At 42.9% G+C, this 25,154-nt stretch overlaps 1 protein-coding gene and 1 long non-coding RNA gene across 2 annotated transcripts; one reads left to right on the top strand and one right to left on the bottom strand.

Moving 5' to 3' along the window:
• Window positions 1-144: 144 nt before the first annotated feature.
• Wdr82 (WD repeat domain 82) lies at window positions 145-21,221 on the bottom strand. Its single transcript, XM_050139364.1, has 9 exons — window positions 20,775-21,221; window positions 15,112-15,209; window positions 11,087-11,153; window positions 6,951-7,050; window positions 6,392-6,508; window positions 5,893-6,048; window positions 5,398-5,467; window positions 4,273-4,415; window positions 145-2,706 (listed from the first exon to the last, which is right to left on the bottom strand). Exons 1-9 carry the CDS (start codon window positions 20,933-20,935, stop codon window positions 2,677-2,679), a joined length of 942 nt encoding a protein of 313 aa, XP_049995321.1. The 5' UTR covers window positions 20,936-21,221; the 3' UTR covers window positions 145-2,676.
• Window positions 21,222-21,341: 120 nt separating this feature from the next.
• On the top strand, window positions 21,342-24,087 carry LOC126499893 (uncharacterized). The gene is made up of 2 exons (XR_007591203.1): window positions 21,342-21,455; window positions 21,711-24,087. It is a non-coding gene; the product is annotated as an uncharacterized lncRNA (long non-coding RNA).
• Window positions 24,088-25,154: the final 1,067 nt, after the last annotated feature.

Below are 25,154 nucleotides of genomic sequence, written 5' to 3'. Positions count from 1 at the left end.
GATGGGCCCAAGGGGCTCCTGAGGCTCACAGGCCTGAAGGAAGCCCAACAGTTCACACAACACTGCAGGCAGTGCCGCCTGAGCCAGAACACTCCAACAGCGCATCCCTTCTGATGTGAAGCAGGCAAATCATGTCACACAAACTCAAGAGACTGTAAGCCATAAAATTCTGTTTAAGACTGGTAACATGGCAAAAAAAAAAAAAAAAAAAGGTTTATGTTAAGTACAAAAGGGACATAAAATTGTATATACAGTAGGATAACAACTATGTAAACACATCAAAGTCTATGCACAGAGATATCTAGAAGAACGTTTAACATCAAGATTAACAGTGGTACCATTTGGGTGGCAAATTGGTTCTTAAAAATCCCCAAAATTTCCTTCATAAGCAGTTAATTGTCAGTTACAATGGGGAACAACTTATTAAAAAATACCCCAGTGGCTGGTGGTTGAACAGTGTCAGTTGTCACACACAGAGCAGTGGCTCTGGCTGACTTTCCAGAGGACAGTTACTATATCCCAGGGACACACCCCCAAACTGCCAACTCTTTCTCCCTCTTGCTTACCCTGTGACAACATACAGTATTATCAGTTCCAGCTGCATCTTCTCCTACCAGTTCAGAACTCAGCTCTGCTGCCACAGGGCCCAGCAGTGGCTGTGATGCAGTATGTCTTCCAAGAGCACAGTGCCTCAGCTTCGGATTCTCCTGAACTCAAGTTTTCCTGCGGCCAGGCAGGCTGCTCTTTCTTAACTCTTTCAGGTTATGCATCTTGCTAATCCATGGTTACAGACATTTGCTCTCAACAGTTTATCTAAACATGGACTCAGATTCTGAAGGTAGGCAGTAATAACTCGGATCACCTGGTTCCTACAGTCTGTCCACTCTGGAAAGGCAGGACTGCTCAGCAACACTTAGACTTCAGTGAAGGTAGCCGCCTTTTCAGTTGGAATAACAAGTCAAAAAGTAATAGCTCAAAAAATAGCATTAGTGATTCGAAGTCTATGTCTGCTCCTGAACAGAAACAGTGATAGCCTGATTGACACCTAGCAGCTGGGTACTCATGGGCAAATCATAGCTGATTAGGTCTTGATTTCTGGATCTGCAGGGGTACTGCTTGCCTAAAAGTTTGTTGTGGCCATACTGGGAAGAAAAGGTCAGTCGCGGCTCTTCTCAGTCTTGGCCTAGCCTGTTCTCAGAGGAACGGCCAATGATGTAGACAAACAGGTGAGAAGTCCTGACAAACTAAAACACTGTGGCTCTAGCACCCTGTCCCCAAATGCCACAAGCCAGGCACAGAAGCCATGCAAAAGTGACTGTCACACATAAACAGGTGCAGACAGAGCATAATCAGGCAAAAAAAGATGCTAATACTGTAGAGAGGGCCCCGAAGTGTGGCTTGAAGAGCACGGGAGTCACCCCAAGGCTCTTACTTAGCTGCCATGGAACAGCAAACACTAGAAGCTCTGCTTCACGTTGTCTCCTTAAGGTTAACAGAGAAGACTAACACTTGTGGCGAACGCTACCCACAGATAGTCTGTTTTAGCTGCAGGGTTCCCTCTCCTGATGAACTCTTGATAAGCTAGACGAGAGAGATAGTAGGCAATATACACATACTTATGTGCATGTTTGCACAAATGTATTTAAGTGGACACGCACACTGTGCTCAAATACAAACAGATCAAGGATCATATATAAAAAGGCTAAATATAACATATAACACAGGCCTAGAGCCAGCTCTTGGGTAAGAGCTGGGGAAGAGGGATATCATCTGCTGACTATGTACACAATTTATGGTGGGCAGGGAAGGAAGGCATCAGTGTAAACAACTCAGACTCATTCCACAATACTGGCCCACAGGAAAACGTGATGTGACTCAGGTACAAAAATAAACTACTACCTTGCTTTTGTACAAGCCCAGCTCGGTAGGATCCCCACGAAAAGACTGAGACTGTCTGGATGGGGAACTGCACCAGGCGGCTAAAGCTCTCAGCTCTCAGAATTTACATTTACCTGCTACTCCCTTCCCTCCCTTTCGTACTCTTGGGCCTTTTGTTAGCCAACATCTAAGCCCAAGACCTGCCCCACAGGAATACTGTAAAGCCTCCTGACAAACAAGGTCCTTCTCTATCTGTCCCTTTCTTTGACTCAAAGGTATATGAAGACTTATTTTTGTAAATATTTGGCACCTACGAAACATGATGGTTGTGGAATAATGCCACAATTACACAGGGAGACCCAGTAACAAGACATGCAGGGTGAGGGCAAGGGGTGCTGAGCTGCCCTAGCATCTCAAAACCAGAACTGTGGCTTCCCATGCATTTCGGGGTGGGAGAAGGATGTGCGGAGATTGGTGACATCACTGGCTCTTCAACAGCAAATATATTCAAAACTGAAGGGGCCCAAGGGCCCCACTGTAACTTATTTCTAAGTAATCACCCTCTGAAGAGCTCGGTGCAGCGAGAGCTGGAAAGGTTGAGTGCCAACTGAATCTGCAGCACCAAGAGTCCTTTGGAGGTGCTCAGCAAAGCAATTCTTTAGAGCAATGGACAGCACGTCCCTGGGAAGGCCATGTGGAAAGATGTTCTCCAGTCCAGTCAATCCCACTGTCATCTCAGTCACCTCTGACTTTCCTGTTGGCCGCCCTCACTGTACAAATAGCCGAGCAGTGTCAGGATCAGTCATCAATGGTGGGCAACCAGAAGGCCTGGAAGGAGAACACAAATCAGCTTCTTAAAAAGCTAGGCTTCTCACTATGGAAGGTTGTTCCTCCCCACCTCACAGCATCAAGGTACCCAACCCCAGTGGTGTGAAGAATTAGTCTGGTGGCCCTTTCTCCTGATCAAACTATTCAAATGTTTAGATTATAGGTGTGCACCAACATGTCCAGCTTAAATTAGTCTCCTTTTGTCCTTCCCGTACTGGAGGACTAAACCCAGCCAGCCAGGGTTCATACATGGCAGGCACATGCTCTAACTAAGCTGTATTTCCAGCCATTGCTGCATTTCTTTGATACTATCTTCTTGGCTTCCAAAGAAAAGGGCTAGAGGGGCAACTCAGCAGTAACGGCCCCAGGCTTAAGCCTCAACATTGGAGGAAGAGGGCACTGTGCTCTGGATAAAGGCAGTAGTGAAATACCTCATCCAAGTTCCTAACTTGAAGATGGACAGACTTCGAGGGAAAATAGAAACCAAGATTCATCTATCACCCATCTCCAGCTAATTCCGTTTTCTAAAATTACATTTGTGTTTGTGTGAACCATGGTGCATGAATAAAGGCCAGACAACTTGTGAGAGTTGAGTTTCTCATTATGAGTTCCAGAGATCAAACTCAGGTTGTCAGGCACAAGTGTTTCAATACCCATTGAGCAGTCTTCTTGTTTTTAGTTTATTTTTGTTTGAGACAGGGTTTCGTATAACCCAGGCTGGACTCAACTCCTGGTTCTCTTGACTCTACCTCCCAAGTGCTAAGATTAATATGTCTGTCACCAAGCTTGATGTTTGATCTCTGGAAACCACATGGTGGAAGGAGAGAACCAATTCCCACAAGTCATTCTTTGACCTCCATATGTGTGTCATGGCACATGTTCAAGAATACACGAAGGAAAAACAAAATGAAATTATGCATGGTAATGCACACTTTTAACCCCAATTCTTGGAAGGCAGGTGGATCTCTGAGTTCAAGAAAGGCCACCCCGGTCTACAAAGAGACCCTGCCTCAATAAATAAATTAAAAATTAATAAAAACAAAGTAAGTGTGTAAGTATTTATAAATTACTAGAAGAATTTTTGAAGAACTCAATGGAAAAGTGGCTTAGACTTTTCATCTGAGCGTTCAGGAGATTAACGCAGGTAGATTAATTGGAGTATATGGTCAGTCAAGGCTAGAGAGAGACCTAATTTCCTAAAGCTATATCAAAACAAAGCAATATTCAAAACTCCTGAAAGAATGCACCTATAAAATGTTGGTCAGAATATTTTAAGGAGAAAAAAAAAAAAAAACCTAAGAAGCTTAGGCCTAAAACCTAGGGTCAGAGCAAAGACTGTTCTGCAGATCTTTAGAAAGCACAGATGATCCCATCTTACTGAAAGAGGAATAATCATGAAAAGACCAGCCTAGTCAGGTATATCATGACGTGGTGGTGCGACAGGGAAGCCACCACTTCTGAAACATGAACTTGTACTATGTGGATGGGAACACAGCTTGCTGCCTGAGGTACCCACACCCCAAATCAAAGGATTATAATGGAAAATATCTCTTACTGTTTACGTACCATGTTGGAACAGGCGCTGGCAAAGGTCATGAACTTGGGGTTGAACTGCAAACAGGTAATGGGACCCGTGTGTTTACCATCCAATACAGCTACTTTTATACCACTCTCTCCATTCCAGACATGGATCTTGCCATCTTCTGAACCTAAAGAGAATGATGGAGACAATAACACTTCAAGAGGCAAATCAAGACAGATGAGAACAAGATAGATTGCGATCTAGAAAGTTTCAGGACATATCCCTCAGCAGAAACTGAGAGGACAATGGCGGAAGGACACTGGGAATTATCTTGACCTAATTATTGTTCCTTTTTCTTTAGGGACTTAGTTTTGTCAAATAGCTCAGATAATTTTGAATTCTGTACGTAGCCCAAGTCAGCCTCAAACTCCTAACTTTCCTTCCTCTGCCTTCCAGTAACAGCACCCAAGTGTTAACAATTGGAGCAGCTATGCAGGGGTGCTTTACTATTCCTTTGCCATCTTCCCCTCATGCCTTTGCATTCTCATCTAGAAAGGGGGATAAATACCATTAGCCTGAAAACACCTCACCAACGAGACTACTGAACATTACACAAGTTACCAATACAACACAGTCATGCTTTTTTAAGAGCTTAATTCTAAAGCCCATGAAGGGAAAACCAGCATATTGCCAGTTCCAATAAAGAACCCATGTCAGTGTGATGGCATACCCTGGAGATGATTGGGAGATAGAGAATCAGAAATCCAATGTAAGCTCTGACTATGTATATAGCAAGTTCAAGTTTAGAAGGGTTATATATAAACAAGACCATAGGGGGAAAAAAAAGAAAGAAAAATGAACAAACAAGCAAGCAAAGTCAGAGAGAAGGCTCAGAAGGTAAAGGTGGCCTGCCAGGAAGTCTGGTGACATGAGTCTAACCAATGGAACTCAAATGGGGAAGGAGAAAACTGACTCTTCAAAGAAGCTCTCTGACCTCCACATACATGGCACTGCATGTATGCTAGCATACACAGTAAAGGAAACTACGAAGTCTGAAGGTGCTGTACAGGAATCTGAAAACATCTATTCAACAGCATTTTTTACTTTGCTTGATAACATAAACAAGTGCATAGTACAGAGGAATAATGAGGAAAATAAAACCAGCTCACCAATCATAATAAACTGTGAATCTGGAGTAAATGAAGCTTCGAGCGTAACAGCTTTGCTGTTAGCATACCCCTGAAACAAAAGAGAATGGTTCTCATTATAGGGCCAGTGATAAAAACAACTGCATAGGAACACCAACCCAACACACAAGCCCCTTTCCACCAAAGGTCTTTGAATGTGCAGTGTCACCAAGACCAAATGTAGCTGCTATTCCACATAAAACACTCCCAACCCTAACTCCATATTTAGTGGGGAGGGTACAAAAACCCCTGTTTATTGTTATTAACAATTATACTTAAAAGCAAACTTAGGGCACTTTGTAAAAGGTGAACGACTCCAATACAAAGGAGGTAAAGTTCATGTGCAGGAAGAAAACATAAGCCCATGCCCCATCACTGAGTCAATGACAACCATTATCTCCACAATCCAGCTAACAGCGTTCCCAGCCCAGGCCTTATGAGCAAGGAAAGAGACATACTTCAAAGCTGTCAGCTCACCCCAAATGTGTGCATCACCACACCCTTGAATGCATCAATAAGACGGATGAAGCTGCCATTGGTAGAAATGAGTATGAGTTTGCCATCATTGCTGAACTTAAGTCCTGTCCACTCACAAGTCCGATCATACTGCATCTTAAAGGTTGCAAATGGTCCCTGCAAAACACAAAAATAGCATTTCCCAGGCTCCATACACATCAATACTTCCTTGAGTAGAACTTCTTTTCTATCCATTTAGATTCTTTGTAAGTGGGCAAGCTCTGCCACTCTCTGTTACCCAGTACTTGCCTCCTCCACCACAGAAAGGCTGTGTTTTTAGACAGGGTCTCACTGTGTAGACCAGGTTGGCCTCATAGAGACCCATCTGCATCTACTCTGGAGTGCAGAGTTGGAATCAAAGATGTGTACCACCATGCCTGGCCTAGAAAAGGTTCTCACACTCCAACTTGCCCTTAAATTTTCTGCAACCTTAATATAGCTCAAGGATTCAAAGATTTACCTTATCAAAAGAACGAAGGTCATAAAGTTTGACCATTTCTGAGTTGACACCAGCAGCAAAAATTAACCCTTCTGGATCAAAGGAACAAACTGGTTTGCCCTGTAGATGCATGAGACCCTAAGAGAAAAGAAGATAACAAGTTAATGAATGAAGGAGTCCACCACTCAATCATGGACTTTTTCCATGAAAACTAAGGAAGGAATAGGAACTGCACCAGCTACCTATAAAACATTAGAAGAAAAGAAACAAAACTGACTGAAATGTAAAAAGTCATTATTACATTTCCAATCAGCCTTAACTCTACAATATTAAAGAGTTCAAAGAGAAACAAAGCCCTTGAGGCTAAAGGGTCTAGGCAGTTGCTCAAGCACTAAGCCACATTATAATGCAATCTGCTCTGGAGTAGGAGATCTGCTTATCTGAGAAAAGATTTTGCTGCCACCTAAGAAGACTCTGGGATCCCAAAATGGAACCACTGTTGTCTCCCTTCGCTGGGAGGGAGAGCTGATAATGCTTTCCACAGAAAATGCTCAAAAATATAACTGTGAGGTACCATTACCTGGCAGTTAGGAGACCGGAGATCCCAGAGTCGAATGGTCTTATCAAGAGACCCAGAAATGAAAGTGTCATCCACAGGTGACATGGACAAGGCCACCACCCTGCAATGTATCAAGATAAATAGGAGTTGAAGCAAAATATGAGTAAAAATTGGATGTGAACTCTAAACCATTCTGCCTGCCTACATATAACCTGTTTTCCCAAGACTACCATCTTAGGAAGCACATGCAAACTTATCTGAGGCAACCAAAAGCAATAGTATAATGTAAAAAAACAAACAAACCAACAACAACAACAACAACAAAAACAACCTAAAGCTTCTGTATTTTAAAAAAGCATGGTCTCAAGCTGAAGCTATACAGTTCAGTGGTAGTATTAAAAACAAAATATGTAATCCTATTGACAATCAAAAGCACAGTGATGCACTATCTCACAGCATCAATGGCTGTCATAAAGGGGCCGCTCAGCACTGGTGACGAGGAGCATGGTGGAAAATTAGAACCCTGTATACACCCCTGATGAAATACGGTACAGGTGCTCTACAAAAGCCCTTTTCAGGCCAGGAGTGGTAGTGCTTGAGAGGTAGAGAGAGGCAGGTGGACCTGAGTTCAATGCTAGTCTGGTCTATATAGTGAGTTCCAAGCCAGTTCCAAGTCTGATCCTCTGACACCACCACAAAAAATCAAAACTAAAAACCAACCATACATTTTCTGGAAAAACTCAGAAATTCCATTCCTAGGTATATATACTTTAGCAAACTGAAAATATCTACACTAAAATGTACACATTTTTACAGTAGCATTTGGAACGGGAATAACCCAAAGGCTCACTAATTAAATCAACAGGATTGGGCTAGCTATATAACATGACTCAATATTATTTGAGAACAAAAAGAAACCAAGTGCTAATTCATATAACAACAGGGACAACCTTTGGAAACATCATGTTACATGGAAAAAAGACAAACACAAAAGGCCGCATGATATCTGACATCATTTTACGAAATGTCTAGAGATAGCTCTTAGATGACTGGCTGCTAAGAGGTATAGAGTTTCTCTCAGGGAGATGAAAATATTCTGGAATTATAGTAGCAGTGCTTGCCCAACTACATACATACATACATACAATCACAAAATTGTGTTTCTTAGAGATAGGGTTTCATGTAGCCCAGGTTGCCATAGCAATATAACAGAGAGCAGAATGTATATAGACACACATTTTGTCACACTGTCTAGCTCAAAAGTTCACAAGGTCTAAGTTGATACAAAAGGCTCTGTGCTGGCCGGGCGGTGGTGGCGCACACCTTTAATCCCAGCACTCGGAGGCAGAGGCAGGCAGATCTCTGGGAGTTCGAGGCCAGCCTGGTCTACAAGAGCTAGTTCCAGGACAGGCTCCAAAGCTACAGAGAAACCCTGTCTCGAAAAACTAAAAAAAAAAAAAAAAAAAAAAAAGCTCTGTGCTGATAAGTACAGGGAACATAAGAAATAAAACCCTGGCCCTAGGAAACTTACCTGCCAATTCACACTGTGCCAACACACTAGCCAAAGTGAATAAAGGCCCATCCTTTGGCTTACACAGTAACTGACACTTTCTGTCTTCAGCAGCACAGAAATACCCTGCCTGCTTCTAAGTGCAACTTCTTTGCTGATTTCCCCTCTTAGGGTGAAGGAGTTTGAGACAGGGTATTAATATGTATCCCAGGATGACCTTTAATTTACTATGTATCCAAGCAGGCCTCCAATTTGTAACGTTCTCCTAGCTCAGCCTCTATAGCACTAGAATTACAAAGACATACCACCATGCTCAGCCAGAAGCACATTTTTCCCCCTGCTTTTTGAGATAGGGTCTCTCTATGTAGTCCTAGTTGTCTTGGAGCTTTCTATGTACACCACCAGGCTGGCCTGGAACTTACAGAGATCTGCCTGTCTCTGTCTCCTGAGTGTTAGGATTAAAGGCATGCTTCACCATGTCCAGCAGAAGTACCATTTCCAACAGGCAGCTCTCAGTCATCTCTCCTGTCATCCTTCAGGCATGACGTGGCCCTCTTGAAATCAGGGCAGCTGTAACTACTACTGTGGAACCCTCAAAAGACCCTGATCCCTTCCAAGGACATATAAGGAGTTAACAATTACGTGGAAGAGAAGAGAAATGGGTATAACTGCCATTTAAGTTGCCCATGCTCCTATAAACAACTAGAATAAAAACCTACTGGTTTACAAAGTTAAGACTTGGGTAAAATAATTTCTTTGGCCTATCACTGGTTTCCTACTCTGGGGTGAATAGACAGATGTCTTTTTACACATCTCAGCAAAAGTGACATAATACCTGTTAGGACACTCTACCATCTATATTAATATATACGCCTTTAATCCCAGCACTTGGGAGGTAGATAGGCAGATCTCTATGAGTTTGAACCCAACCTGGTCTAGACAATGAGCTCTAGGACATTCAAGGCCACATAGTAAGACCTTGTCTCAAAGAGACAGAGAGAGAGAGAGAGAGAGAGAGAGAGAGAGAGAGAGAGAGAGAGAGAGAGAGAGAGAGAGAACAAAGAAAAAAGTAGAGGGCTGGAGTGTTGTGGGATAATCCTTTTGTACACTGTGAAGTGTCACTCAGATTGGCTTACTAAAAAACTAAATGGCCAATAGCTAGACAGGATTTTTGGGGAAGAGACTACTGGGAAGAAGAAAGGTGGCGTCACTAGTCAGACAGAAAGGAAGCTGCATAGGCATTACAGAGTAAAGGTAATAAAGCCATGAGACAAAAAGCAGATGTATAAAAATGGGTTAATTTAAGTTGTAAGAGCTAGTTAGTAACAAGCCTAAGCTACTGGCTGAGCTTTTATAATAAATAAGTTTCTATATTGTTATTTGGGAGTTGGCTGGCGAGACAAAAATAAAAATCCATTTACAAATGGAGCCATGGAGAGATGGCTCAGTGGTTAAGAACACTGGCTGCACTTACAGAGGTCCTGGGTTCAATTCCCAGCACCCACATGGTAGTGCACACCACCTGTAACTGTAGTCCCATGGGATCTGATGCCTTCTTCTGGAATGCAGACATGTATGCAGACACAACAACCATATACATAAAATACATAAATAAATAAGTCTTTAAAAACAAACAACAGGGCTGGAGAGATGGCTCTGTGGTTAAGAGCATTGCCTGCTCTTCCAAAGGTCCTGAGTTCAATCCCTGGCAACCACAAGGTGGGTCACAACCACCTGTAAAGATGTCTGGTGCCCTCTTCTGGCCTGCAGACATGCACACAGACAGACTATTGTATACATAATAAATAAATAAATATTTAAAAAACAAACAACAAAAAACTTCCTTCACATCATAAGGAACATGTAGAAGCTAATTCAAATGTTGGCCTCTGCAGTGGAAGGTCTTATAAATGCAAATAGTTCTTTTATTAAGAGCTGAGATTTGGCTTTGCTAATAAACACTAAGTCTAATTTTAAAGCATAGGTTACCACCCAGTAACTTCAGTCCACATTTCTTTTTCTTTTTTTAAGAGTTATTTATTTATTTATTATGTATCAGTGTTCTGTACTGTAGACCAGAAGAACCCTCATTACAGCTGATTGTGAGTCACCATTTGGTTGCCAGGAATCGAACTCAGGACCACTGTAAGAGCAGCCAGGGCTCTTAACCTCTGAGCCATCTCTCCAGTCCTTAGTCCACATTTCTTAAGCACACACACGGATTCTTGTATGGCAAGTATGCTCTTGCATTGAGCTACATCTAACCCTCTCCTTAATTATATTTATTTTTGGCAAGAAGAACTGAATATAGAGCCACATACATGCTAAGCATATACTAAACTATATATTCCAGAAAGTCCCTCAAACTCAGAGATCCCCCTGCCTCTACCTCCTGAGTGTTTGGATGAAAGTGTACACCACCACCGTCTGGCTCCTTACTTAAAATTTTAGTAAATCATGTAGTTAGTTATCTCTGAAACTCATCTTCTGTTTCCATAACCTCAGTAAACCCAAGAAGTGACTGAGTTCAGTTAACAAGATGAAGAGGAAGGCTGAACAGCAGTAAGGAAAGCTGGATTCACTACGAAAACGGCTCCCTTCTCTTCCATTTTCTGAGTCACCTGAGGGATATACTACTGAGTCTTACCTTTTGCTGTGTCCAGGAAAATATCTGATGTATTTGTTGTCATGCAACGACAAGTAACGAATAGTATCTGTAAGAAAACAAACAAGGGATGACATTTTACTATTTAAATGAAATTTACGTTGCATTTTCATTTTTGAAAAGACTAAGTCTAAGCACTTACTACATCCTATTACCTAAGCAAATTACAGATAGCTAAAGAGGAGCAACTTTTCTCTCAAAAAAAAAAGAGTACACATACAGATTCATACAACTCAAAAGCCAAGTTTTCAGCTCACAGCATTTATACCAACATTTAATATCACTATTTTGGGGCCCAGATGTACAATTCAATGGTAATGTGCTTGCCTAGTGTATGGGAATCTCAACAGTCCAATCTGCAGCACTGGGGTAGGGGTGGGAGACTCACAGAGAAAACTACATTTAAAAAAATATTTGTTTTCCTACCAATCTTTAGATTCTTCATAATTTAAAATTCTATCTATCCTATAAAAATATTTTTTGGCAAGGAAAAAAATCACTAGCTATAGACTAATTTTAGTGTCTGCAAAGTGATAAATCATACATTGAGTATCAGGACTGCAAATCAGAGGGCTATATAGTGAATCTGAAAATAGTGCATCTACACATCAGATCTGTCAAAGAAAAGACAGAAAGAGAGGAAAAGAAAGAATTCTATCTAGAAAAGTAAACAATAGGGATTAGAGGGATGGCTCAGCCGTTTAGAGCACTTAGCTTCCATTCCCAGAACCCACATGATAGATCACAACTGTCTGTATTCCAGGATCTGACATCCTCTTCTAACCACCCTGGGCACCAGACACATACGTGATACACAGATATACATACAAGTAAACCACTCATACACATTTAAAAAAGAAAGAAGGAAAGAAAGAAAGAAGAGAGTATGTTGACAGCAGAATGAAGTGAGGTTGGGTGTGCACTAGGCAAGTGCACAGTGCTTGCTAGCGTGGTACAGTTAGTGAAACCCTGTCTCAAAAACCAAACTGAAATGTCAATGAAAACAAAAACAAAAAATAGGAAGAGAAACAAATGGTTGCTGAGAAACAGATGATAAACATGACACCAAATACAGGAAGGACAAAACATATTATAAAGGCTAACAGAAGATAAGAGGTTCAAGGCAAGTGTGACGGCACACCTTTAATCCCAGCACTCTGGAGGCAGAGGCAGGTGGATTCTTGTGAGTTCCAGGCCAGCATGGCCTATAAAGCAAATTTCAGGACAGCCAGAGATGTTACACAGAGAAACTTGTCTCAAAAAACAAAACAAAGAGAAAAGAATCAAGAGCTCCAAAGTATCAAGTGGCTTATAAAGGTGTTTTGTTGTTGTTGTTTGTTTTGTTTTTCAGGGTCTCATTCTATACTCAATGTTGGCTTGGAACCCATTATATAGCCCAGGCTAGCCTCAAAACTAACAGCAAGTCTCCAGCCTCAGGCTCCCAAATGCTAGGATTACTGTACACACTTGGCTTGCAGGGATGCAGTCTGAGAAAAGGGCATTTACCCTAAGAGGGAGAAAAAGGAATCCTTTCTATAGGATCAATAACAGAATTCAACATGGCTTATTTGAACAACTCCAAGTCTCTCAAATGACAACCATAAAGCATTTCTGGTTATTCAAGTGTTAGAAACTACTCACCTGCCCTAAGAGAAGAGATCCCTTCCCCATTACCTGGACTCCTAGAGACGAGCAGGGCTTCGCCATCTTCTCCACCCCACTTGGTAGCTGGTGCGCTGTTCCTGGCAAGGCAGTGGCCTGTACAGTTATCTCCTGTACCGGGTGGTATCATAGACCCTCAAACTGTACAAACTACTACCTCAGCCTGGAATCAGGCAAAAGAGAACGAAGCACTGGAGGAACTCTGCAGGACGCACACGAGGCAGGAAAGGCAACATCCCCACAGCAGAGGCCTGGCAGCAAAGCTACAAGTGCCACACACCTGCCTCATCTTGTACCATATTTGGAGAATCATTTAATCACTCAGAAAAGTAGCCCAACAAAAGAAATACACCAGTTATTTAGATATAACTAACCATCCATCCATACATCCAACCATCCACCCTCAAGATCTTAGTAATTATTCTTGTCCAAAAGCATCAACAGCATTGCCTATTTAGAAAACTACTTCTGAAACACATGAAAAATAGAAATTAGATATGTACTAAAATCAAGTTTAGGTAAAGAAGTCTCATTAAAGGAAGACTTCTGCTCATTTGCTTTGAGACATACTAAAATAGCAATTTAAGTAATCCTTGCTGAATGGCCGGGCATGGTGGTGCTTGCCTTTAGTCTTAGCACTGAGTAGGATTCCTTTGAGTTTAAGGTCAATCTGGTCTATATACAGAGTACCAGGACAGACAGGGCTACACAGTGAAAGTGTGTCTCAAAATAGGGAGGGAGGCAGAAGAAATTATTCTGTGACCAAGAGAACATACTGCACTTGCAGAGCACTTGAGCTCAGTTCCCCAGAACCCATGCCAGACAGTTAATAACAACCTGTAATTCCACCTCCGGGATCCGACACCTTCTGGTCTCTGTGGGCACCTGCATTCACATGTGCACATAGCACTTCCATGCACATATACACTTGATCAAAAATAAACCTTAAGAAAAAAGAGCTAGATGCCAGAGAGATGATGGCTCAGTGCTTGCTGCTCTTCCAGAGGACCTGAATGTAGTTCCTAGCACTCACAACACATGGGAACCTGATGCCCTCTTTTGTCCCAAAGGTACTGGCACACACCCACACACATAAATAAAAATAAATCTAACTGTGCCTGCCACAGTGGCATAGACCTATAATTCCAATACTCAGGTGTATGAAGCAGGAATATCATCGATCAAGGGCAACCTGAATTACAGTGATACTATCTCTGCACTAAGAAATCTTACTGCAAAAAGCAAATCAGTAAACCAGTACCAATAAGGCTAAAATAAGATGTGATAGTTCAACAACTGAGACAGTTTGACAATTTTGGAATTTATTCCATGAAATCAATCAAAAGCAAAGACTATTTATTAAAAAGAAAGTTTCAACTCTTCAAAAATTTACTTAAAAAAAAAAAAGTATTCCTGGAATCAAAGACCACAAAGATCATCACACTATTCTTTGACACAGACCATAGAAGAGCTAAACTCTTCTAATTTCCCCTAAACTAGCACAGTTGAATGATTTGTAAGGCTTTTTGCTTGTTGTTTTTAAGAAAGGGTCTAGCTACAAATGCTAAACTGCCCCAAGTGCTGGGATGCTTCTATTATTTTTCCTCCCAAGACAGGGTTTCTCTGTGTAACAGTCCTTACTGTCCTTGAACCCCTTAGTAGATCAGGCTGGCCTTGAACTCAGAGATCTGCAGGAGTGCTGCAATTAAAGGCATATGACACCACCAACTGGCTGCTTCTAATACTTTTAATCTAATGCACTGGCAAACTTTCTAGTTTGCTTTTAGAGTATTTGCAAATTTTGTTTTATTCTCCCTCAGTTAAAAATGTAAAAGTTATTTTTATACCAACCACCTGCCTTTTTTTATTTTTAGTTTTTGGAGATAAGGTTTCACTACGTAGTCCAGGCTAGCCTTTCCTCCAGCCTCAGACCCTCAAGTGATGGGATACAGAGGTAACACGTCAGTCACACCTGGCTTAATCCACATAAACATTCTGAATGGAAAGGCCCAGTAGTTTACTAATTGCTATGTGTCAAGTATGTCTTCCTTTCGTTTTTTCTAAGCATTCTTTCAAGTTTCAAGGAGTATAAATCATAAATTATAATTAGTTACTTCCTACTTTTCCTTTTCCTACTCCCCATTGTAAAGCAGACATTTTCATATTCTGTTCCAAGTCTTTCCAAAGTGCAGTGGCTCGCTTCCAGCATCATTTCACTTCTAAAGACGTACGTAATCAGCACTACTAACATTATAGGAAATATTTAAATCAACTATAACCAAAGCGCAAATTCTCAAGTACTTCAAAGGAACCATGACCGTGACCTCCTAAAAAGGCTTGCTTACCGTCTATTTTGTTAGAGCTGTAAACGACCGTGTTAGCTGCATGAGTGTATCTGATGAGGTCCACACCATACTTCTTACTGTACAGGGTTCTCTTTGGTCTGATGAGCAAACAGAGGGAAAAACAGAAACCATCAGAATCCAGCATCACAAACACTGGAGCACTTGACAGATATGGCAGGGACAAGCATTATTAGGAGACTCAACTCAGGTCTTCTGTAAGTGTAGTCAAACTCTTCACAACCAAGCCATATATCCAGCCACAAAAACCCATCTCTTGAGTGTAATTGTTTCAATAATAGTCTTTCACTTGTGAACACAAGGTCCAAGTTAGAAACTAAAAGTAAATATAGAGTATAAATTCAATTTCTTTACCACACAATATTCAAAAGAAGGGGGGGGGGGTGCTGAGGCAGGATCTCACACAGCTTCCAAGGCCCTAGGTAGTTGATGGCCTTGAACTCATGATTTTCCTGACTGGGCTTCTCCAGCGCTAGAATTACAAGAGTGGGCCACAACACCTGGCTTCAAATGTAAACTGAGACTATTATTTATTTGAGAAAAAGGTATACAAAATATCACAAATCATAACTTACAACAGAGGGATATGAGAGTAACTAAAAGTCAGTAAATTTTCCTAAGCATTCATTCAGAAAGCACTTTTTCTTTTTTTGAGACAGGGTTTCTCTGTGTAACAGCCCTGGCTGTCCTGGAACTCAGAGACCCACCTGCCTCTGCCTCCTGAGTTCTGGGACTAAAGGTGTACTCTACCACCACCTTGCAGAAAGCACTTTCTTAAAGGCAATGATCTATCAAAATTGAAACCAGATGTAACACTGTTGTATTCCTAGTATCACTCACTCTTGAAGATGCACAACTTCCCTATATGGAGGTACAAAGTTCCAGCTAAGCCTTCTAGAAAACAGGCAAATCTAATTCTCCCCAGAAAAATTAAGTCATGGTTCCTTTTTCTTTTCTTTTTAAAATGATTTATTTTTATTTTATGTACTCTGGTGTTTTGCCTACATGTGTGTCTGTATGAGGGCATCAGACCCTCTGCAACTGAAGTTACATACGGTTGTGAGCTGCCATGTGGGTGCTGGGAATTGACCATGTGGGTCCTCTGAAAGACAAGCCAGTGCTCTTAACCACTGAGCATGTCTCCAGCCCAGTTCCTTTTTCTTTTACTTTTATGTAAAAGTACGTGTCTCCAACACCAAAGTTCCAAACTATGTGTTAAAGTCCCTTAATGCAAACCTTGATGATTTAATAAAAGAGTCTCAGGGGGCTGGAGAGATGGCTCAATAGTTAAGAGCACTGGCTGCTTGCTCTTCCAGAGGTCCTGAGTTCAATTCCCAGCAACCAAATGGTGGCTCACAGATCTCTAGGGGGATCTGATGCCATCTCTTGGCATAAAAGCATACATGCAGTTAAAATACATAAATGAAAAAAATTCAGAAAAACCTATAACCAAAATGTTTGTCACATGTGCTGCTTAAATTAGAATTTCTTTTTAACCCAAATACCTCTAGAAAACAAAATTTGAATGTTAGAATTCTCCACAAGAAATCAGGTCAGAAAATAAGAAAACCTTTAACATGTTTTACATTTATGTCTAGAAGAATTTTAAATCAGACATGGTGGCTCACATCTGTAATTGCAGCCAGAATTTGAAAGGCTGCAGCAGGAGGATCACAACAAATTCAAGGCCAGTTTAAACTACAAAATGAGACCCATCTCAAAAACAAAAAGGAAAAAGAAATCAAGCTCCTGTAGTAATGTTTGAATTTATGCAAAAGAATGTTTACCTTCTCGATATAAAATTATTTTGGAACCAGTGGGTTAAGCAATCAAGTGATCCAGGCTGCCTACAAGTCAATCATTTGCATTTTCAACTGTTAAAGTCATTGAGGGTGAGGCCTTCTGTCTCATGAAACCTATTCCAAACAGAGTTCTTCAAATTGTAGTATACTTCCTATATGTCTGCCTTTTGTGAAATAAAATACTACCAGATCCAATCTACTGTCTGGAGCGTTTGGTAATTAATGATTAAGTAAGGTTGAGGATGTACCTACACAAAAGGTTGATGACTTTGCATTTATCAGAAATCCTACTACTTCAGCCCATCTAAAATTGAAAACAGGGCTAGGGATATGGTTCAATCACAGAGGGTTTGTCTAGCATGCATGGGGTCCTGGATTCTAACTTCAACACTGCAACTAAACAAAGACAAAGGCGTAAAGCATGTGGTATAAAAAAGATTGGTTCCACTAAGATAAGGCCTATATGTCTTAAATCTAAAAAACACTGAGATTTGTTCTTAATGAAAGAACACTATTTCTTTATTTCAGTTCTATTATGAAAGTCAGAGCCTAAATTACCATTGCATGTGTCTTTTCATGCACCTTTTTTTTTTGCAAGTATTTTGGCAAGCTCCTTCTTTAGAACTATGATTCTGGAGGCAAAGTATGAACAAAGAAAATCACAGTAAAGCCAGGTGGTGTGTGGGGTGGGGTGGTGAACATCTATAATCAAGCACTTGGAACATAGGAGAAGGATTAGGAGTTTTTTTAATTTATTTATTTATTATGTGTACAACATTCTGCTTCCCACACACCAGAAGAGGGCGCCAGATCTCATTACAGATGGTTGTGAGCCATCATGTGGTTGCTGGGAATTGAACTCAGGACCTCTGGAAGAGCAGTCTGCTCTTAACCTGAGCCATCTCTCCAGCCCCAAGGATTAGGAGTTTAAGGCTAGCCTTGGATACATCGCAAGTTGGAAGATAGCCTGGGTTACATGAAACTGTTGTCTTAAGGCTAAGTATATGTGTCTGTGTGTACACATAATTAGAATAAAATTTAAAAATCAAAATGTTTTAGATAATTTGTATTGCCAACCACACGCAATATTCCCTTATATTCTTTCAAGTTGAAATATAACTCAAGGGATGAACTGCATTATGTTTAAGTGGACAAAAACAAAGCAACAGCAACAAAAAAATCCTCAAAATCTCTTTTTGGGCTAAAAACAACTGCCATCAAGCCCACCTGAGTTCAATCCCCAGGACTCATTTGATAGAAGGAAAACACCAAATCCTTCAAGCTGTCCTCTGATGTATACGCGCACAGCAAGCTCACACACAATAACAAATGTACAAAAAGAAAAATTGTATGAGAAACTACTTTTGATACAAAAGAAAAACGTAAAAAGAAAACATTCTTTTAAGCCAAACATTATTGGCTCAGACTTGTAATCCTAGCACATAGGTGGCTGAGGCAGGAGAACTGCTGTTTGAAGCCAGCCAGCAGCACTATGGTCACACACTGAGTTCCAAATGTTGAGATTGTTGGATTATTCTTCTAAAATACATTGTTAGTTCTATTTTATGTATACGAATGTTTTGCCTGCATCTGTATATGTGCGTGCTTTGCACTTCTAATGTCTGTGGAGGTCAGAAGAGAGTATCAGATCCCCTGGAACTGAAGTTGAATGTAGTTGTGAGCTTCCAAGTGGGTTCTCTGCAAGATTAGCATGTGCTCTTAACCCTGAGCCATCTCTCTAGCTCCTGGATCCTCTTTTCAAACATATTTTCTAACAAGTATTGTTTTAAAGATTTACTTTATTTTTATAATGTATAGGTCTTTGCCTGTAAGTATGTCTGTGTATCACATGTGTTTCTGGTATCAGGGAAGTTAGAAGCACGGGTCAGATCTCCTGGAACTAGAGTTACAGATGATTGTGAACCTCCAAGCTGGAGTTGGAAACTGACCCCAGATCCTCTTTAAGAGCAGCAAGCATACTCTTAAGGATCTCTCCAGCTCCTTATTTTCTTTTTTTGAGACAGGCTCTTGCTATTCAGTTCAGGCTGCATTCCAATATTCCCACCCCCAGTCTCCCAAGTGCTGGAATCACAGGCACTGCTGAGCAAGAAAATTCTTTGGAACATTGTAACTTTCTATTAAGTCTGTAGTCATGTAAAAAGGTTTTATGCATGAATAAACTATATTACAGTCTTAGCATTTTATTCCTTTCAATAAAGAATATGCACTTCCATTTCAGCTTTTGGGGGTAAGATTCTAATCTATGTACTTAACTAAACATGTCAAGCAAACCAACTTCAAATTACTTCTAGCTCCCAACTTTAAATTCTACCAGCTCTTCCAAACAAATTCGATTGGTCAGAGCAGGGTAAAAAAAAAAAAAAAATCACTGCACTAAAATGAACATCGATTCAAACAACTATCTGTCCAGCTAGCAATTCTCTCTTCTCCAGGACCACCACTGTAGGGAACTCTTCCCCACAGCAGGCCAGGCCAGAGACAATTACATCATACTTTGTTATATCCCCAGTGAGGAAAACAGTCAGGAAAAACATCACAGACAGATCAGTCTACAACACAGCCTTACTTTAGATGAACTCAGAGAGGCAAGTTCCAAAAGAAAACTGTCTGTTATTTGAAAAAAAAAAAAAACCCAAAAGGAACAGCTTCAAAATCATAGGTAACTTTAACAAGATGATGTTAAAAACAGTAGCTATTAAATTAAACCAAACATCTGCTTAGGAAATGATGGCTAAAGTTGACAAGGAACATCAAATTTAGCCTAAAACTAGTTTCTGCTACAAATGAGGTCGCTGCTTATCAAGGACTTGGACTCAAACAGGGGTAAGACTAGGCAATGTCTCCCCCGACTCAGGCTATGAAAAAGGCAAAGTGCTCTGCTCAGCAAAGATACATAACCGTAGTATCCTTGTCCGCGGAAGTTCTCCAATATGTGACTCCCATAACCAGATCCAGAATTTTGTTAATCCCAAGCAAACCATACACTGGCGGGTTTTTTTTGGACTGTTTTGAGTCTCGCCTACGAAGCCCAGAACTCAGAATCTGCCTGTTTCTGTCGCCCAAAAGCTGAGATTGCTGGCTGGGCCGCCAGAACCGGGGAAACTTTTTTTCTTTTGTAATGCAAAAGGAAACACTAAATTGTTCAGAATGCTTTCTTTGTTTTAAAGGGAGCTCACATTCTGACCAGAATGGGGCGGCCAAGTTCGCAGGAGCCTGGCAAAGAAAAGTTTCCGGGAGGCTGTCTAACAAGTTAACTGTAAGCAAGCGTGGGCAACGGGACAGGCAAAGGGCTGCACGCTCACAAAGTCACAATCGGTAAATCCTGACAGCTAAAAACTGCATCTCGCGGGGACTGCTGGCAGAAAGGCCGCGCGGGAAGCGGAGGGGCAGGGACCGGCGCGGTGCCAGGGCTGAATCCAGGTCACCGCGGTGAGGGCAGAGAGCGGGCGCCGCTGCTGGGCAGAGCGGCTCCTACGGTTCTGCACCGAGCTCAAAGCCGAGCCGCACCTCCTGACAGTCGAGAGCGGCGGAAAAGGCCGCCGTTCTGGTCGCCGGGCGCACGGACGCGGCGTTTAAAGGTCAAGGTCAAGGTGGGGTTTGGCGAGCTACCGGGAAGCGCGCTCGGGAGAAACCGGAGACGCATGCAATAGCAAGGCTGGTGTTACTACGACCACCATCGTCTTAGAGAAAGGAAAGAGCTCCTGCAGCACCGCAGGATGGAGGCGGAGTGAGCGACAGGCTGGGGGGCCTCAGGCGGGGACCAGCGACGGAGGGGAGGAGGGGGGCACTCGGAGCCCGGCCCGCGGCCCCCGCCACACTCACTTGCCCTCCTGGCAGTCATACAGCACGATGGAGTCATCGTCGCTGCTGGAGATGACCGTCTCCCCATTGGGACTGAAGTCGAAGCAGTTGATCTTATCCGAGTTCTCGCGGAACACCTTGGCGACGCGGAAGCTCCTCAGCACGCTGTCGGTCAGCTTCATGGCGGCGGCGGCGGCTGCTGCTGCTGGAGGCAGCCGCGGCGGCGCAGGGCCGGGGCGGGGCCAGGAGGCGAGCGATCGGGCGGGCTGCTCGGGGCCAACCCTAGCGGTGCGGGCGCCGCGCTGGCGGCTAGCGGGAGGGCGGCTGACAGTCGGGCCGCAGCGTCGTCCTCCTCAGGGCACGCTTTCGCGTCGGGATGACGGGACCTGGCTGACCGTTCTTCTCCGCAGTCACCTCAGGGCCAACCGGCGCTGTGCCGGCTCATTGTGTTCGCCATCTTGAAGGGAGAAGCAAAATCAGAGGGCGAGGAGCCTCGGCCGCGACGAACGCCGGGAAAGAGGGCGGGCCGGGAACGGAGGCGCGAGCCGAGAAGGCGGGGAGATGACGTCAGCGGGGCGGGCGCACATTTCCGCGGCCCGGGATCGCAGCTCGCGGGTGTGCAGGGGGAGGCCTGCGGGCGTGGAGCGGAAAAGCCTTTCCTGAGGGCGGGAAAGTTGAGGTCGCCTCGGGACTGGTGCCTTTGTGAGTGCTACCGGGGAGAGTCAGGTATCCCTGGGGCGGCAGGTACTAGCGGAGGCCGCCCCGCGTGGCCTGTTCGTGGGGTGACTCAGGGGAACCCATCACTGAGGGGCTTGATCACTACACCACCAATCCAGGAGGCCTCCATTTATTATTTTAATGAAGTACAACTTACACAATTCTAGTGGATGACCTTTTATTTTCAATTGGATATATGCCCAGAATCTATGTCAGAGCTTTCTTTAAATCCTTCTTCAGAGTCAAAGCGCATGAAGATAGCTAACTTCAGGTGCGGACGGAGGGGGAGCCTAATGAAGATTCACTCACCTGCAGCTAATAGGAAGGAAGGTGTGAGTCCCATAGAACCTGGGCTGTGGTGAGCAAGGTGAAAACCACGACATGGAAACGCTAGCAAAATTGGAGTCTTCTTGGAAATAACTAGGAATTGAATCCCACGTCTTTCTGTAAAAACAAAACAAAAACCCGAGGTATCTACATAGAGAAATTGTTGGCTGAGGGAAAAAGACGAGACTGTGAATCTGGACTGAAGTTGCCACCTAACAGAGCAGAGCTCCTGGCTGCAGTTTGTTTTGGGGTTTGAGGAGGGGAAAAAAACCGGTTTGAGTGCAACCTGAATGGATGGCAACTTTCCAAATTGCAAATCGATTCACGAAAAATCTTCCACAGACTGCTGCACTCAATTCCCAGGGATTGTTTCTGAATCTGAAAAGGAGGCTACAGTCTGCGTGAACGCTTGAGAGGCCAGGACAGGTCTGGTGCCCTGTTGTGGGCTTGCTGGATGAACTGAAGGCCTTTAAAGAACATCTCTAGTAAAGATCCTGCAGACTGACTGACTAGGACATCGGAATCGTGGGAGAACAAATGTAGCCAAGAGCCAAATGATCACGATTTTAGGCCTGTTTAAAAAGTATAGTGTGTGCGTGCATGTGTGTGCGTGTGTGTGCGTGTGTGTGCATGTGCTTTTTAGCTGCTGAGCCATCTAAGCCAGCCTTGCTTTTAGTAGCCAGCTTTAACTTCTTTTTTTTAAAGATTCATTTGTTTTATGTATACAAGTGCTCTATCTGCATGTACAACTTTCTGTGAGAAGAGGACATCAGATCCCACTCCAGATGACTGTGAGCCACCTGTAGGTGCTGGGAATTGAACTCAGGTTCTCTGGAAAAGCAGCCAGTGCTCTTAGCCGCTGAGCCAGCTCTCCAGCCCCACTTTAACTTTTAACATCCTCCTAACTGATAAACTTCCCGAGAGCACCACAACGTTTAGCTCCATCAAGCCTACAACTAAGATGGCTGTGGCAGCACATCTGAAGTGTGGAATTTCCCACTTTGCAGGTTTGCTGTGGGGCCCATCTACTTGATATTCCCACAAATAAAACTGGTCAACATGGCAATTTTTTTTATTTTGGGGCTACTGTTCTCTTCCAGGTAGAACCAGGCATTTAGGATGAACTGACTCCTCCTTGTTTCTGGACAAGGCTGTTCTTTCCTATCAGCAGCTGGGAAGCAAACCCACCGAGGAGATGGCATTTTGGCGAGAAGAGTCTATATTAATATACGAAAATGACCACAGGCACAGCCGTAATCTACCGAATGTTCTCAGTCAGAAAAAATCCTAGAATGGTGGCTTTCAGAATTGTGTCCTGCGCCCAGGACCAAAGTGTGCATCCTCTCAAGACTTAGCGTCCTGCACTATTTTTAAAACGCAAAAAAAAAAAAAAAATTTTTTTTGACGTATCTTAAGAGTGTCATGAAACACTTTGTAGTTTCACTTCCTGTTTGGCTCCCTGCTCTGCTATGGTGGGCTTGTCTGGCTTTCGCTCCAGCAACACCGCTGCCTGAGAGGACAGACTTGAAAAGCCCAAAATGGCTGGCTATCCCCAGCTAGCAATGGGCAGAGGGGAAGCTGGAGTTTGGAATGAACTGCATGGATTTAAAAAGAACTCTAGGAAACCAGGCGGTGGTGGTGCACGCCTTAATCCCAGCACTCAGGAGGCAGAGGCAGGTCTCTGTGAGTTCCAGGCCAGCCTGATTTACAGAGCTCCAGGACAGGCTCCAAAGCTTCATAGAGAACCCCCGTCTTGGAAGGGGAAAAAAAAAAGAGCTCCAGACCAGGAATGGTAGCTCACACCTTTAAACTGGTCTACATTAGTGAATTTGTGGTCAGCCAGGGCTATATAGTGAGATTTTGTTTTTTGTTTTATTAAGATGAAACAAAAATATCAGAGCTGAGTATGATAGTATATGAATCCTAGCACTTGGGAGATTGAGACGGAGGAATATTTTGAGCTGAGGACAATCAATCTATGCTATCTAGTAAGACTACTTAAAACAAAAACAAACCAAAACCAGAAAAAGGACTAGGCAGGCCAATGGCAGTTGTCCAAGCTCAGCCTCCAGAGGCTGGGATCACAAGCCTGCGTTTCCTTACAAATTTTGGAGAACATTTCTGAGTGCAAGTGCCCAGCAGGGTTTCTTTGAGTCTCTAAATAACTGGAGTCAGGTGACTTCTCTGTGCCTTTGAAAAGAGGGTGTGTGGGAAAGAGCAATTACTCTAGAACAAAGGTGGGGAGCAGAACACAATTGAAGCGGGTGGTGACTTTGTATAGGGGTTTTGTTGCCGGTTGTGTGTAGTAGTCTCACAGATCATGCATAGCTTACGGTAACCGCTGCATACCTCATGAGTTGCTTGGTTTGCTAAATGAACGCTTCATTTCATTGCCTCAGGGAGCCCCTGAGGAAATAAATGGTCTATGCTATAAATAAATGATAACATTTTCTATCACTCTGAAATTATGAAATTGTAATTTCTTCTATGGCAACCCACCCCATTGATGGTTTTATTTATTTAACCATGTATGTGAGATCAATGAGTTGACTGAGGGGTGAGAATGCTTGCTACCAAAGTGGACATGTCATAGGGTCACTCATGGAGCCCGGATGGTGGAGGAGAGATCACACTTCCTCAAACTGCCCTTTGCCTTCGATGCTTGAGGTGTGGAAGGTACACACACGAAGTGAATAGAAGTGAATAAGTAAATGTAAAACAAAAACTTCTTTCTTTTTTGGTTTTTCGAGGCAGGGTTTCTTTATGTAGCTTTAGATGTCCTGGAACTTGCTCTGTAGACCAGCTGGTCTCAAACTCTGCCTGCCTTTGCCTCCAATGCCTGGTTTGTTTATTTATTGTTGTGGTTTGAACCCAGGGCCTGACAAAGCTAAGCTAGCTTTCCCGGTTTCTTTTAGGCTTAAAGAGGAAGACTGGGTTTCTGAGCCATTTCTCAAGGTCATGAAGACAACAAACACCTAAGACTGGATTCAGACAGTGCTCTGCTACTCAAACTTTGGCCTTGATTCCAAGGCAAAGGGCAAATAACCATTCATATTTAACAAAGTCTATTGTGGGCAGACAATGCTGTTTTGTTCTGAGGCAAAGATCTGGACTGACTTGAAGCTCTATCACAAAACCCACAGAATTGTCTCCAAAGTGTGGGGAAACTTTCTGATAAACTAACCTACATTGTATCCCATGGATTTCAGATGGATAATGTAGTTCAGCCTGTGGTGGGCAGATCTGAACTGGTATGGAAGGACTCTCTTGTCATGTGGGTGCCTCCTACAGTTCAGTGTAGCCATTACACAGCATGCATACTGTACTAAGAATTATATACCACATGGTGGTAGTGCA

This window comes from Alexandromys fortis, unplaced genomic scaffold, assembly GCF_014885135.2.
Source record: "Alexandromys fortis isolate MF-2015 unplaced genomic scaffold, M_Fortis_MF-2015_v1.1 scaffold_36, whole genome shotgun sequence".
NCBI classification, from domain to species: domain Eukaryota; kingdom Metazoa; phylum Chordata; class Mammalia; order Rodentia; family Cricetidae; genus Alexandromys; species Alexandromys fortis.
This window is presented reverse-complemented; position numbering and strand designations above follow the sequence as displayed.

Bases quoted from the DNA above. Each gene is read 5' to 3' on its own strand.
- Wdr82 (XM_050139364.1), bottom strand. From the start codon at position 20,935: ATGAAGCTGACCGACAGCGTGCTGAGGAGCTTCCGCGTCGCCAAGGTG. The intron at 11,154-15,111 runs GTAAGCAAGCCT...GTTTTCTTACAG, and splicing joins CAGCTCTAACAAAATAGACG to ATACTATTCGTTACTTGTCG. The intron at 2,707-4,272 runs GTACGTAAACAG...TTCTCCTTCCAG, and splicing joins CCAGCGCCTGTTCCAACATG to GCCTTCTGGTTGCCCACCAT.